The following is a 14158-nucleotide window of genomic DNA, read 5'->3' as shown; positions in this document are numbered from 1 at the left end:
TCCAAGTGCTCTGCAGCTGCAGCTGTAGGCATTGAGAATGTGGTGAGAATCCGATCCCAGATCTGTGTAGGTCCCCATAGCAAACACGTGGCAGGTCTGCTGAGATGGGCTGATGCTGCTGCTCAGCCAAACACTGAGGAGACAACCCTCTCTCACCGTGACAGCGGAGATACACAGGCCTGGTTCAGCGGCCTGCAGGTGCTTCTCCTGCCCGTCCGATAGGGTGAGGTTCAGAGCACAGGCAGGGATGGAGAGCAGGGCACAGGGCTTCTGGTTTGGCACTGAGTGTGAGACGAGGGCTAGACAGGGAGGAGGGAGTCCAGCAGACCCAGCTAGCAAGGCAAGAAAAATCAGCAGCAGCTTCTGCATTTTCTTCTCTCTGATGGTCTCTCTAAAAAACAAAAGAAACAATAATATATACTTCTGTATACAAAAACCAGACAGCTTCTATCAAAATATATACAACTAAATTTACATGTAACTCAGAAGTACATATGCAGAGCATAGTAGCAGTGTGCAACTTAAACAACTTGCAATGGGCACAAGTGTACTTCTTAGACTATGAGACATCAGGTAGTAAATGCTGATGAGCTTAGACGTACCAAACTGCTTAATAACTTTGGTACCAATAAGTCTTAAACCTCCTGGCTGGTTTTAGTCATGCCGTCTAAGTATAGGGATACAGAGATTAACTGCATTGCAGCCCATCTGTCTAAAATGAACTAATATCTAGAGTATAAGTCACCCTTAAAGGGTTCAAGCAGACAATTTCAGCACCGCTAAAGCCCCTGTTAAGTTTCATACCTATGTAGAATTGTAGCAGCCCAGTATTGGTTTTGTAGCATGTCCACCGTCTTCCACACCAGATCTTACAGACCTCATGCACACGGATTCAATAGAAATAGCATTTCAAATTGTGATTGTTACCTGGCAGATGAACGCCTTAGCAACGTCTCTGAGAGTGGAGACTGAGATGATTTGGTAACTGCTAGCACTTGTTTTATACCGGTACCTTTACAGCACATGGAAATACTTTCATGTGATTGGATAACATCACAGTGTGTGAATGAAAACCACATTTTTAAGCAGAATTTTGTAGAGACCGCCTTGACTCTCACCTATAGGAAGTTCAACCACAGATATGTTCTTATGTCCTTTGTAAAAGCAGCATCTTTTTTTTTTAGATGTATAATACAATACCATTATTTGCACGTCTCCCATTTAGTTAAAAGTGGGTTCCAAGCTAGTGCTCGTTTCAGTGCAGTTGTTTCTGTTTCTGTAAATTACCTTTTTCTTGTGTAAGTTGAATTGTTGTGTTATGTAAAGAGCCAGTGAGTGCTGGGTTATGTGCACAGGAAAGCAAGGCATCAAGGAGAATGATAATGTTCACTGTTTCCCCTTTGATTCACGGTTCTAGATGTGTCGGTTGTTATGCATCTGTATTCACATAATAAAATGGGAATCTTTTTTTATGACATGATGTGCTCTTCAGTGCAGAATGCATCACCTATGGGCTCCAAGGCACAGCGTAGAGCTAATACTGTCTTTTAAGTCTTTTAAGAAGCACATTTTGCTGGAACAGCTGAAGCATGGCCTAGACAGCGTGTGTCTAGGCCACTTTACTATGCTTCTCTGAGAGAGCAACATATTGCTTAACCAAACAATGTCAGTACTGCATTATTTGAAAGGGGTGGTTTTAGCTCATGTTACAAACCACACGGGTGAGCAACTACCAGTAAATGCACCATTGCATGAGCTCAGCTTGGTCACTATAAAAACCACAGGAAATGGGTGATATTTTAACTTAGTCATTTCTGCGGGTGGGCTGTCTATCTGTCTAATGATTCATCTGATGAAAATTCCAGAAACTGCTGGTGAGCTGTTGACCAAACAAAGCTGGTATATAGATTATATTCAAGATTATATACATGTAACCAAAAATGGCGATTTAATTAATCAAAACAGACTTAAAAAAATTCTAGCCCACTTAGTAGTTGTAAAACAGCATCTTATAATGGAATAAGTTATGTTATCGATGTATCCAGCAGGTGGCGCTCTAGGAACGTATTGCGGCAACGACACCGTCCTTGACTGTACATCTTCCAAGTAAGCACTGAGCATGCGTAGTCCAAACTCATAGTTCAGTAAGCGGAAGTGTGTGTTATTGTTGAGTCGTTCTTTTTTGAAAGCACAAAGAACAGGGAACCTTCAATAGTTGGGGATGTTCGGATTTTTTAAGACACCTAAGTGTGTCAAACTCCGGAGTGTCGATAACGAGCAGAAATATGGAATAGCAGCAACAAGCATGAAAGAACTTCTTAAGAAAGGATGTAAAATATTCCAGGTGCAAATGAACGAGCAGCCTTTTCCATTGTTCGCATAGACAACGTTATTCTGTGGTACCTCTGTTTGCAGCACTGCTGCGTTCGCGTTTTGTGCACGAGCAGTTTCAGCTGTTGGGTTTTTGCAGTTTGCTAACTAATTAGAATTCCAAAAGGTCAAGTTCGATCAATGTATTTTTCCTCATGTTATGATAACTCAATGAATTACAATTCATGGCTGCTCTTTATTCGACCTTTGAACAATAGTCACATATACTATAATGGTGTCAAACGGTTTAAACGGTATTCTTACGATTATAAGACCGCCACCTGGTGTAAGTTTTCTTACATAGCAACAACTGAAACTGCCAAACAGTAGTCATGCCTAGTATAGTACCGTTATAAAACTATAGTTTCTTATAATATGCTATTGTATGCACTGCTGTTTACTATAGGAAACTATAGTGTTTCTGGGCAGTACTATAGTTTGCTTCATATGGCCAGGGCTTACAATATGGCAGATGAAGGTACAGTCTATTAAACGTTCAATGTTTGTGGACTGGTACCATACACAACGTGACACTAAGTGTATCACCAATTTTGCCACTTCAGTACATTGAGAGCTTTATGTTAAATTAAAGTGATTGCCTTCAGTATCAAGTGCTCAGAAGACTGAAACATCCCTACAGTTAGGCTGTAATGTAACTTGTGTTCAGGAAGTTTCACAATGGGTTTTGTTTTAAATAAAATAAAATAAAAAGTAATTTAATTATTATTATTTTTAAAACAGCTCCGCCCTGCTGGTTGCCATGTGTGTTTGTACGAAGATGGAACTGAACTTACTGAAGACTACTTCCGCAATCTCCCTGACAACACACAACTAATCCTACTCACCAAGGAGCAGGCGTGGAGTGGCTGTATGTTACAATTACAGTAGAACCCTCTTTTATCCAATCTGCTCAGGGCACGCGATGCTTGGTTCGATAGGGCAAGTCACTCAGCACCTGGATCACAGAAGGATTAATGGATATGCTAAACTAAAAGTCTGTACGTTGCACCTTTAAATAAACAGACGAGGTGACACAGTTTGGGAATCCCTGCTGTAGATTAATGTTCCCTGTTTGCATAGCACTGGCCAGCATTAAACTTGTTTCATAGTTGCCACACTTGCATGCTTATTGTTGAGTTTTTAAGCATCTTGTGACACTCTGCCCTGTCTTGTGAATTTATCTACATGTAATAATCATGTGCTAGTGCTATAATGACTTTTTTCTTCATGTCGGTATCCTGCAGGTATCTGTGACATAAGCCTTTTGTTAGGCTCTTCCAACAAACAGACCACCGACCACCTCATTGAGTCGGCAAAGAGCCTCCTGTCTGATGAAAATGCACCAAAGAGACGTAAGATACTGCAGGAATTAATTCACAACCTGAGTGACAATGCAGAGGCTGAGGACAGAGAGTGTGACAAAGACTGGTTTAAAGGTAACAGTGCAGCAGAGCTCAGCCATCCAAGTTCAGTATAGCGGGTCGCTGCCTTTAAAACATTTAGGTTCTTTTAGTTTTAAAGCCTTGGCTGGAATGATAGTCCACAGCGATTGAAATATATAACCGTATTAGCCCTGTTTAAGTTTTTATATCCATTCTCAAAAGATATATCTAATACCAATAATATTGAACCTGCTGTTTCATGCAGCTTATAAGTGGTTCATTTGTTGCAGAGAAAGTTTGGTGCCGTTTTTCAGCAGGAGCACTTTTCTACTCTCAAATTAAGTATGCCGCCCACTTCCATTTTCTGTATTGTTCTTGCAGGTATTGATTCCAGGTTTAAGACTAAATCGGATTACATGAAATACAACTGTGCGAGCAGAGTGCGTGGCTACTTGAAGGAGGTAACTGACAAGGGGAATGGGTGGCTTTATGCTTTTGTTAAGCAGGGTCACTTTTACCTTTCGGCATCTTAACGTATATAATCAGATGAGGTGTTTTTTGTTGTTTTAATATTAAATTGCACCAGCTTCCATACAAAACGTAAGCCGTCTGATTTGGATCAAGACCAAAACAGCAGGTTTTTACAGGTATGAGAACACGTTTCTGATGAAAGATTTAACCAAAAAGGGGCACCTGCAATGTGGTTTGTTTTGGTTTCTTTAGGTTAAAGACTATACTGGGGTAAGTCCCAAGGTGCAGGGTGAATACCAGAGGATTGTGGCTACCATGGTCGAACAGCTGAAAACTGTGAAGTACAACGGCTGTTATTTTGACAGGAGAGAAAAGGATGACAGTCTGTGCACCCAGGAGGGCTGGTTTTCCTGTCAGGTGGGTGTACAAAGATACAGCATGTAATATACTGAATTTGTTTTAACAAATATAGGGAAGAGGCGAGACAAGATCTCTTATGAGGTACTTTTCCTCATTTTCATCTTAACAGAACTGCCTGGATGTGTTAATAGCTGGGTTAAACCTACACCAGATAAATCTAGAAACGAAGCAGCTATACTTTCTAAAATAAAACTGAAAATGAAGCACAAATTACTTGATTATATGTAAAAACTAAAATCAAGTGCGTGTCTGTACAGCAGTTGCTTGAGTGAGGTTATTTTCAAATGTTCAGTTTATGTATAATAAAAGCATTCTTTAAATCTTATGTGTGGTGGAAACCTATCAGGTATAACGGTGTTTAATTGGTGTTTAACGGCTTTGCTATAATTGAAGATAATTCTGTTATAGAGTGCATTTGATGCAGAGAAGTGCCCGTCTTTTCATTCTATTAATCCCTATGGAAACCGTGAGAGTAGAATCCTCTTCAGCACCTGGAACCTTGATCACAGGTATCATTCTATTATTGAACTGCTCATTATTCAAGTTATCATCTGTCTTTGGTAGTTCAACACTCACTAACTCACCTGCTGAGATTATTGGCGAATGTTTATTGCACATCAACGATTAGCCAAATGACTTCATAATGACCCTATTTGTGTGTGTGATGTATCTCACCGGTTACCGATTAAATAAAAAATCGAAGGCTTTCAGAATAAGCTGCACAAGCATCTAAAGCTGCTCATTATGGGATGGTTAATAAATGATTCTTGATTGCATTTGATTTTAATAAAATATGGAAACTTGTAAATACCCTTTGAAAACTGTAGGGTGCAATTCTAGCTAAAGTAACCAATACTAGCTTGTATCTGCTCTGATATTTCTATCAGGCTGTAATAAGGAGATTCATTTTTAATTTCAGGATTGAGAAGAAACGTGCAATCATTCCTACCCTGGCAAAAGCAGTGGAAAACCGGAACGGCAGAGAAATCAACTGGGAGTATTTCTACAGCTTACTGTTTACCCTGGAAAACCTCAAACTTGTGCACATCGCTTGCCATGAGAAAACGTGTCACAATCTGGAGTGCGACGGGAGCAAAGTGTATACTAAAGGAAAACGCCGTAGACAGTGAACGACCGAGGCGTGAAGCAAAAGCCTTTTAGCTGGATTTTCAAATGCCAATGAAGTTATGTAGGCTTGTCATTGAACCCTACAAGCAAATCTTAGGGATACACATTATTTTAAAGGAGTGTTGAAAGTGGTTTTTATATTTTTAAAATCAAAGTGGCCTTAAACTATGTGGTCAATAACTAAACATTAAGCCAGTTTACATTCAGTAGCTAATCATGAGCCAAATTTCCAAAAAGTGCCATTTGTGTTTTACAATGTTATGAAGTCTTATTAAAAAAAAAAAAAATTATGTGTTCCAATGCTGACTGATCATGTATACATTATATTTCTATTACTTTTTATGAAGTGAATTATGTTTAGATATTTTTCATTTAGTTTTTAAATACAATCTAGCAGAGAAAAAAGGACAAGCTCATAGATTGCAACAATCTGGTGAAATAGAGCTTCAAAAACTAAAAACAGGAAAGTTGTTTTTAAATTATGCATTGAAAATAAAAAGAGAAATCGCTATTGTGTGTGTTTTCTTTGGTAGCTAAGTGTGTATTTTGTTCACTGTATTCACTTAAAAAGGTTACTGTATACCACTTACTATAAAACTAGAATGCACTAGAAATGCTTTAATTTTAATAGAAAACATTGCACAACATTAATATATCCAGAGAAAGGAAAAAACACCACAATGTGCATGGCTGAAACAAAAAACTTTACAGACATCTTTCTTAAACCATTGATATACAAAAAAGCTAAAGATCACTCCATCTGAACCGAGCGCTTCTTCATAGCTCAAAAATCACAACCACATTTCCAAATAAAGGGAACAAACTTTTCAGAAGTACAATTTTGCAGTTCTTACCAATACCTGATACAAGAGTTAATACATTTTAAAATGTGAATATTAAACAACACCCTTCATTTCAGTTGCAATGCGTGTTCTTTTTATACCTAATCCAATACAGTAAGATTAATTGAATAGTGTTAACCACATTTTCATTTTTTTTTTTTTTTACCCGTTCCAAAAACAAGTTAAATTCTTCAGTAAACGTAATATACAGCATCAAATTTACCTCCAGTAGAGGCTACAACTGCAGTAGACATTCAGTTTAATTTACAAAACATACCCCTCTCCTTCAAATTGTAATGGCATGGCGAGAGATATAAAATGAGTACCTCATGATATTTTTTAGTAGAGTCATTCATTTAAAACCGTTTGGTTTACTGCAAGCTTATTAAATATAGGAAAGGACTGTCCGCTGTTAGACAAAAATAACACATCTGGTTTTGGCTGCTGTTACTTGTCTCCTTCATACCAAAAAGGGCCCCCCCAGACCCATTTTGCAAAAGAAATGCATGGCCAGTATACAATATGACATCTGAACTCCACGTTCACCCCAAACCTAACAGCTTGAGATTCTTTCTGGCGCATAAGGAATGTAGTCACAGAATGAAAACGCAGTTAGGCACTTCTGACAAGAAGTGCTTTTTCTTTTCTCCCTCCTGGAGATCAAAAGAGTCCATTTTTCCTGGTTTTCGTTTGTTGCAAGACACCTGTGCAATGCATAAAAACTGTAATCAATACAAATTCAAGATCTTTAAGAACTGGCCCTGCAAATATAAATGAAAAGCTGCACAAAGTCAACATCTGAAACAGGTTAACCTCAATGCTGGCTTATTTTCATTTCACATTGTTCAGGTGATTTTAGAACCATCAGCAACTGTCGGTATTAGGAGTCACAATTTAACAACTAGAGCACAGGTGGAATACCATTTTGTTGGGGCGCTTCTAGGAGGCTGTCTTCATCCTCGTCCTCGTCGTCATCTTTGGCTATGAAGTGTAACTTTCTGTATTCTCGTCTGCTCATCGGCACAGCAGCTGGAGCCTTCGCAGGATAGTCCTAAACAGAAACAGAGAGAACTTTGTTATCATTTCTTTCTTAACAGACGCCCTTATCCGGGGCGACTTACAGTTGTCACAAGGTATCGTATTACAAAGTATCACATTACAGATGACAGCAGTTCTAGAACACAATCAAATCAGTAGTAAGAGTAAGTTCAAATGAGAGAAAATAACAGTAAATAATTACATTTGAGAGTGATTACGACCAAGCGCAGTTAAACCAAATATTTGGTTATAAGAGTAAATTCCATTGAGAGCAAGTACAATAAATGGATAAGAACGATTTCAAATAAGAGTAATTACAAAAGAAAAGTGAATATGGTTACCTTTAAAAGTAAAATCAAAGTACAAGACACAAAAAGTTGAATTATGATTGAGAGCAGTAGTAGAATACAGCAAAGTGTGGAGCTGTTCAGTGCAAGTACTGCTACAGATGCGTGCCATATAGTCCAGTATTGTCAAGAGTTGTGAGGTTTACAGATTGAACAAACAATTCATTATCTTAAGTTTTCCTTTTGCACGATATGGTGCTGGCGTTTGCTAATATAAATAGACTTTATTTGATCCGAGATTAGATTACATATGTAACATAGGCTACTAGAACTAAATAACTGTCCTGGAATCGAGTGAAAGCACCCAACACACAGACTTATCAAGTCAAGTAAGGAAGGGTGAATCTATTCAGGAGCAAGTCCAGGTAGACTTGAACAAGCTCCCTCAATCTTACCTGTACGAGTTCAATGTTCCCAAAGAACTGGCCCACAGGCATTGGTTGGTTGCTGTCTTCATCGATAAAGATGCTGTTATCCATCTGGAATTCAGCTCTGGGCACCGATTGGGCTTCCTGAATGCAGCCGTTCTTTTCAGCCGTTTCTAATCGGAGGCAGCCCTCGCTAGTCTCATTAGTGTCTGTGTGGAAGGGCTTGTTCATCCCAGTTGCTGTTGTGCAGTGCTCCCCAGGTTTCCCCAAGCTGTCTCCCTCCGCATTGCCATCTCCATTTTCAAGTAGTTTACCAGCAGTGAGATGATCCACAGTCTCAGCCAGGTCTTCACATTTCTGCCGTTTCGATGAACTCTGGGAAACAATCTTCTTGAGAGAACTCTGGGGAAATAAACCAATACAAAATCAGTTCATCATTTGACAGGGCTTGTAGCTTGCCTTGTATACAAGCTCTCATTCACAAACCAATGATCTCTCAGGGAGGCTAGGTGGCCCACATCACAGTTCCAGTGAAGACAGCAAAATGCCAGGTCCTGTTAGGAAACGCCACTCCTCAGTACAGCTAAAAGCAGGTTGGACGCTTTGCAGAAACATGGCATATACAACATGCGAGGAGCTTAGCAGAGCCCACACGCTTGGCTCAGCATCTAATAATTATTAACATGACACAGCTGCGTTTCCACTGACAAAAACAAGAGACACATTAAGTGTACTTGCAGGGTTAGGACTTGCCAAGTGTAGGGTCATTAAACACTTCATAAAGCCTGCACGTCCCACATGATGTGATACGCAAATGTACACCATTCTGCTTTAGCAGCAAGCTAGAAAACAATAAAAACACTGATATTGTCTCATCCATGTTTTAATAAAGCTAGTGTTGTCACTTCTCAGTGAACAGGCTTGCAGGTTTGGGGTTTTCATAATAATAAAGAAAATCTTGAACAGCATCTATGCACTTGACGAAATGCGTCTCCAGTAATGTTGTTGTAACAATGCTCATTTGTATGACTTGTTACTGACCTCGTGTGTAGAATCGGCTTCGGAGTCGACGACGCTGGTTTTTCTCTTCAGGCGTTCGGAGCTGCGCACTTTACGCACAGCCTAGAGCAGGGAGAGAGCAACTGAAGTTTGTGCTTACAAATACACTGGAATACATGCAAACGGTGCAATCGTGTCTATTAATGTATTTAGGAACAAAGTAACGCATAAAGAGTAAACTTTGGAAGAAAACTAAGCAGAATAAAGGGTTTTTATTGTTTGTTTTTGTTACCGGTGTTTTGTTATCATACTTTTAGATCTCTCACTATGAACCCACACGTACACAGCACAGTCGATACGATAGCGTTATTAACTATCTGCATGTTTTAACCAACTTTTCCACTATATATATATATATATATAATCAACGCGATAATAACACTAGTGTGACCACATGGGAATTACAATCGCCGATCAGGGATTTGTACATACTCGACCGGAAGGGGTGAACCGGTTTTTATCAAGTAGTTAGTTTAAAAATTATTTGGAACACGAGACAACAACCCAAATTATTACAGTAAGCAACGAAGATCAGTTTACAATATGTTAGATAACTTAGATTTCTAAATGTATAGCTGAGGCTGTCTCGATAGAAATTGTGAAATTGTCTTACAATTCACTTTTTTTTTTTTATTATTATTTTTTTTTTTACAATAAGCACAAATAGTTACATGTTGTTTACCGGCTACGTTACTTACCTGTTTTCGCCTCATGTCCAAATAAGGTCTATATCGCATTCAATAAGTAGGGAAGACAAAAAAAATAAATATATAACTTCTTGGGTCCCAAGGTGAAATCAACGCCGCGGAAGAAACGGCAGTTAGTGACGCATTTGTTACTAAGACAAGCCCCTCCCATGCGGACGTAGCCATGATGCGGGTCATCGGGTGTCCATATTTGTGCGTGGCATGAACCGGTACTTATTTGCCTGTGTATTTAATATGGTTTATCCCTGTGTGCAATCTGCTTTGCATTTCATCGGTGTGCCTTGTTGAAAGTCGTAATCCGACTTCAGCTACTACAATCAGTTACATTATTATTCTTAAATTACCCAAACCTTCAAATGTTGACGTCAGTAATAACAGATAACATGTAAGTACAGTTTAAAGATCTAATATGTCTCTGCAATTGTATGCAATACCACGTGGTGGTTCTGTTGAGCTGGTGTTTATGAGGGGTGTATATTTTCCAGACAGCTGACGCTTCCTCTCCAGACCTCAGCAGTGATTAGATTGGCAGTGGAGAATTGCTTCAGATCGTGTCTCAAACACAGTTCTTACTGCTCACAGTTGCCCTCTGCTTTAAAAAAAAAAGTATGATTGTTGTGTAATTCCCTTTTCACGTATAGGTTTTAAAACAGTGTAAACTCGCGTCACTATCTCATCCAGCTTGATTTTGCTATGTAGGTCATATAGATTTTTCAGCTCTTTAATTTTGTGCAGATAGTTTTTACAGCGCGATGTAAATCTATCTATACAGTAACTGAGATTGCAGTAGTTTTGCTGTGGTCTGCTCATCTAGTCCATCAATCATGCATTGCTTTGGAGAAAAAAAGCAACATTTAAGGATAACTGAAGGCACTGCCCTACAGACAGAGCAACCCCCTCAGTCATGTTGCAGCATGTGTGAAGAGGAGTATCAACTTGAAAAGAAGCAAGGAAGCGTCAGGGACTCCAGTGAAGGAAAGGGGTGCGCTGTCATTCTGCACCGTCAACGTGGAATGCAATGACAACTTCAAGTGGGGGGCAGTGAAACTGGTATTAAGCTAATAGATCGTAGGAATGGATCAAGCAACTGAAAACCAATATAGCCGTAACTGTATCCCTTTACATTGCATTGATTTGTTTGATATGAAAGGAACACAGTTTGTGTTTAAGGACAGCAGAGAGGGGCTGTGCTCTATCAAATGTAACGCACGCACGCACACGCACGCACGCACGCACGCACACACACGCACGCACACACAAGTAACTCAACCATCTCGCACCTCCTACCATCTAGTTTTGCTTTATCTTGATTGATGAGCCAGAATTAGGTTTTGGTAGTTATTGATGTAACACAGGTGTCATAATTCACGAATCCTACTAAGCAATGTACAGATCCCAAAGGACGAATGAAAGGCATCACAAGTCTCTGATGATCTTATAACTGATGCACAGGTGTAACTCATTTCTTAAATTTCATAAGTAAAAGTAACCATACAGCTATGACCAAAAGTTTTGCATCACCTACAGAATTTTAGGATTGACACATTATTTAAAAAAAAACAAAAAAAAAACCGATATTTTATTTAAAATCATGTAATGAAAGAAAACAGTACTACAGTATTTCATATTAGATTTCCAAATCTCACATTTTTTAAAATTGTTGTCAGTTTTTTCATAAAGTATATGGAAAACTACGAAGATTTATTCGACTTCATGAAGCAAAATTGGTTAATTCTGGGCTGATGCAAAACTTCTGGCCACAGCTGTAGGTTAGAGATGCGTGCTGCTGGAGTGTCACAAAGGTTTCCTTTGCAGCCAGTAAAAGACGAGAAGCCAATGAAGTGCTTGCTTGAGGGCTGATGGTCCGGGGTGGAGAGAGTTAAAAAAAAAAAAAAAAAGAACTCGCCGATGAGCGAGCAAAGTAATTTGCAGACACAGGCAGCAGAGATGAATGAGAAAGGAAACAGTCAGAACTAGCCGTTAGAAAGGGAACAGTAAACAAGGTGTAGCTGCACAAAAAGAGAAAAGTGAAGAAAGTGAACGCTGTCCTGTCGGAGCGCTTTTTTGGAAGTTAATTGCAACCCAATCCAGCGGCAAAGAACAGGCAGACCGTTTTCAAGTGGGATGCTTTACCTAGCGTTTTCCCGCATGTACAAAGATGTGAGTTTTGAAGAACTATTTATTTTTTCCTTACAACTCCCTCTCCCTATATTCACTGGAATACGTGTGGCAATGGCTGCATTTAGCTGTTACTTTTGGAAGAGTTAACCTGTACACGTCGAAGACCAGAAAAAAATGGAAATCTTCAAATGTATGCAACTCTGGCTTGTGTGGTTTCATGTGAAGGAGCTGTAATATAGCCTTATTTATTTATTTATTTATTCTTGAGCTTTAATGGTAAAGACATGGAGTATTTCTTTAGACGAAAAAGGGTTTTAAAAACTCTTCTGAGTTTGTCTCTGCTGTTTGCAACGCTGGTAATGATTCACAAATACAAGCTGGTTGATGAGAGAGCTAAGGACAGTATGCTGCCTGTGAGGACGCAGGAGGCTCTGGGATGGTTTCAGCTGGACAACAACGTTTACCAAAGCAACACGATACTCAAAGGCGGTTTAAGCAATAACAATTCACCACATGGACTCCCAGACAGTTCAGAGGCGGCTAATTTGACCGCTGTATCGAACGCCACCGCCTGGGATATCAAACTGGTCAATTGCACCGAGAACTCGGGGCTGAAGAAAAAGGATTGGTTTAAACGCATGGACCCGAGGTTTCACCAGTTTGTTCTGTACAGGCACTGCAAATACTTCCCAATGCTCATAAACCACCCCGAGAAGTGCAGCGGGGACGTGCACTTGTTGATGGTGGTGAAGTCGGTCATTGAACAGCACGACAGAAGGGAAGCGGTGCGGAAGACGTGGGGCAAGGAGCAAGAGATAGATGGAAAGAAAATCCGGACTTTGTTTCTGCTGGGGAGCCCCTCCGCGGGGAAGGACTCCAAGAACCTGCAGAAACTTGTTGAGTACGAGGACAGAATATACAGAGACATCCTCCAGTGGGATTTCATGGACACTTTCTTTAACCTCACCCTCAAGGAAGTTAACTTTCTCAAGTGGTTTAATATTTATTGCCCCCGGGTGCAGTTCATCTTCAAAGGAGACGACGATGTCTTTGTGAACACGAACAATGTTTTGGAGCTGCTAGGTTTTAGGAAGGAAGACCCGAAGGTGGGCGGCTTGTTTGTGGGGGACACTATTTCAAAAGCAGTCCCGATTCGGAACAGCCAGAGTAAGTACTTCATACCCAAAGAGCTTTATGACAAGCCCTACCCTCCCTATGTCGGTGGGGGCGGATTTCTCATGGCTTCTGGACTGGCCAGGAAATTATTTGCCGTTTCTGACGACACCGAGCTGTTCCCCATAGATGATGTGTTTCTGGGCATGTGTCTTCAAAAAGCTGGCCATGCTCCAGAACTGCACCCAGGGTTCAAGACCTTTGGGATAATGAAACGCAAAGTCAGCCCCATGAACAACGACCCCTGCTTCTATAGAAACCTGCTGGTGATCCACAAACTGAGTCCTGAGGAGCTCCTTAATATGTGGAAGATTGTCTTTAATGAACATCTAATCTGTTCCAAAAGGATTATACTACACTGAATCCAATGCACAGTGTAACCGTGGAGCATATGCATCTCCTGGCCGGTTTGTATTGTGCAAGTTTGAGTGTATATCTTATACATCTTAGGAACCCGGCGATCGGTAAAAGCTGTTTACCATTTTCAGAAAAAAAACAACAATAAACACAATTGTTTAAATATTACGTTTTTGAAGTATATGCTATGAAATGGTTAAGTATGAAAACTTTGCACTTGTCATAGACAACTACCTATGAAACTGAAACTGTGGGCAGCGTTGATTTCCTGCCAGAATACTGTTGTTTGTACGTGCTCCATATTATATATAAGTGAACCAACCGCAAAAAAAAAAAAACCCTACAGGTGGATTGTCATATGTTCAACTGTTTTCC

The 14158-nt window shown here is 39.9% G+C and overlaps 3 protein-coding genes across 5 annotated transcripts; 2 read left to right on the top strand and 1 right to left on the bottom strand.

Annotated features, from left to right (window-relative positions):
* Nucleotides 1–2117: 2117 nt before the first annotated feature.
* On the top strand, nucleotides 2118–6282 carry LOC117425761 (DNA fragmentation factor subunit beta). 2 transcript variants are annotated; one of them, XM_058993123.1, is made up of 7 exons: nucleotides 2118–2344; nucleotides 3112–3238; nucleotides 3615–3722; nucleotides 4134–4213; nucleotides 4476–4640; nucleotides 5052–5152; nucleotides 5563–6282. In XM_058993123.1, exons 1-7 carry the CDS (start codon nucleotides 2222–2224, stop codon nucleotides 5771–5773), a joined length of 915 nt encoding a protein of 304 aa, XP_058849106.1. In that variant the 5' UTR covers nucleotides 2118–2221; the 3' UTR covers nucleotides 5774–6282. The 2 variants fall into 2 exon arrangements, with proteins under 2 accessions (XP_058849106.1, XP_033898898.3); XM_034043007.3 differs by having other exon boundaries at nucleotides 3615–3806.
* A 92-nt stretch (nucleotides 6283–6374) lies between these two features.
* Nucleotides 6375–10285, bottom strand: LOC117425418 (UPF0688 protein C1orf174). Of its 2 annotated transcripts, XM_034042346.3 has the most exons (5): nucleotides 10124–10283; nucleotides 9408–9488; nucleotides 8394–8768; nucleotides 7535–7664; nucleotides 6375–7317 (listed from the first exon to the last, which is right to left on the bottom strand). In XM_034042346.3, exons 1-5 carry the CDS (start codon nucleotides 10160–10162, stop codon nucleotides 7274–7276), a joined length of 669 nt encoding a protein of 222 aa, XP_033898237.3. In that variant the 5' UTR covers nucleotides 10163–10283; the 3' UTR covers nucleotides 6375–7273. The 2 variants fall into 2 exon arrangements, with proteins under 2 accessions (XP_033898237.3, XP_033898238.3); XM_034042347.3 differs by lacking the exon at nucleotides 9408–9488 and having other exon boundaries at nucleotides 10124–10285.
* Nucleotides 10286–12037: 1752 nt separating this feature from the next.
* LOC117425490 (UDP-GlcNAc:betaGal beta-1,3-N-acetylglucosaminyltransferase 7) lies at nucleotides 12038–14158 on the top strand. The gene has a single exon (XM_034042450.3). The coding sequence runs from the start codon at nucleotides 12538–12540 to the stop codon at nucleotides 13786–13788; it is 1251 nt and encodes a 416-aa protein (XP_033898341.3). The 5' UTR covers nucleotides 12038–12537; the 3' UTR covers nucleotides 13789–14158.

This window comes from Acipenser ruthenus, chromosome 20, assembly GCF_902713425.1.
Source record: "Acipenser ruthenus chromosome 20, fAciRut3.2 maternal haplotype, whole genome shotgun sequence".
Lineage (NCBI taxonomy): Eukaryota > Metazoa > Chordata > Actinopteri > Acipenseriformes > Acipenseridae > Acipenser > Acipenser ruthenus.
The sequence above is the reverse complement of the archived record's forward strand: the minus strand, read 5'-3'. Positions and strand labels throughout refer to the sequence as shown.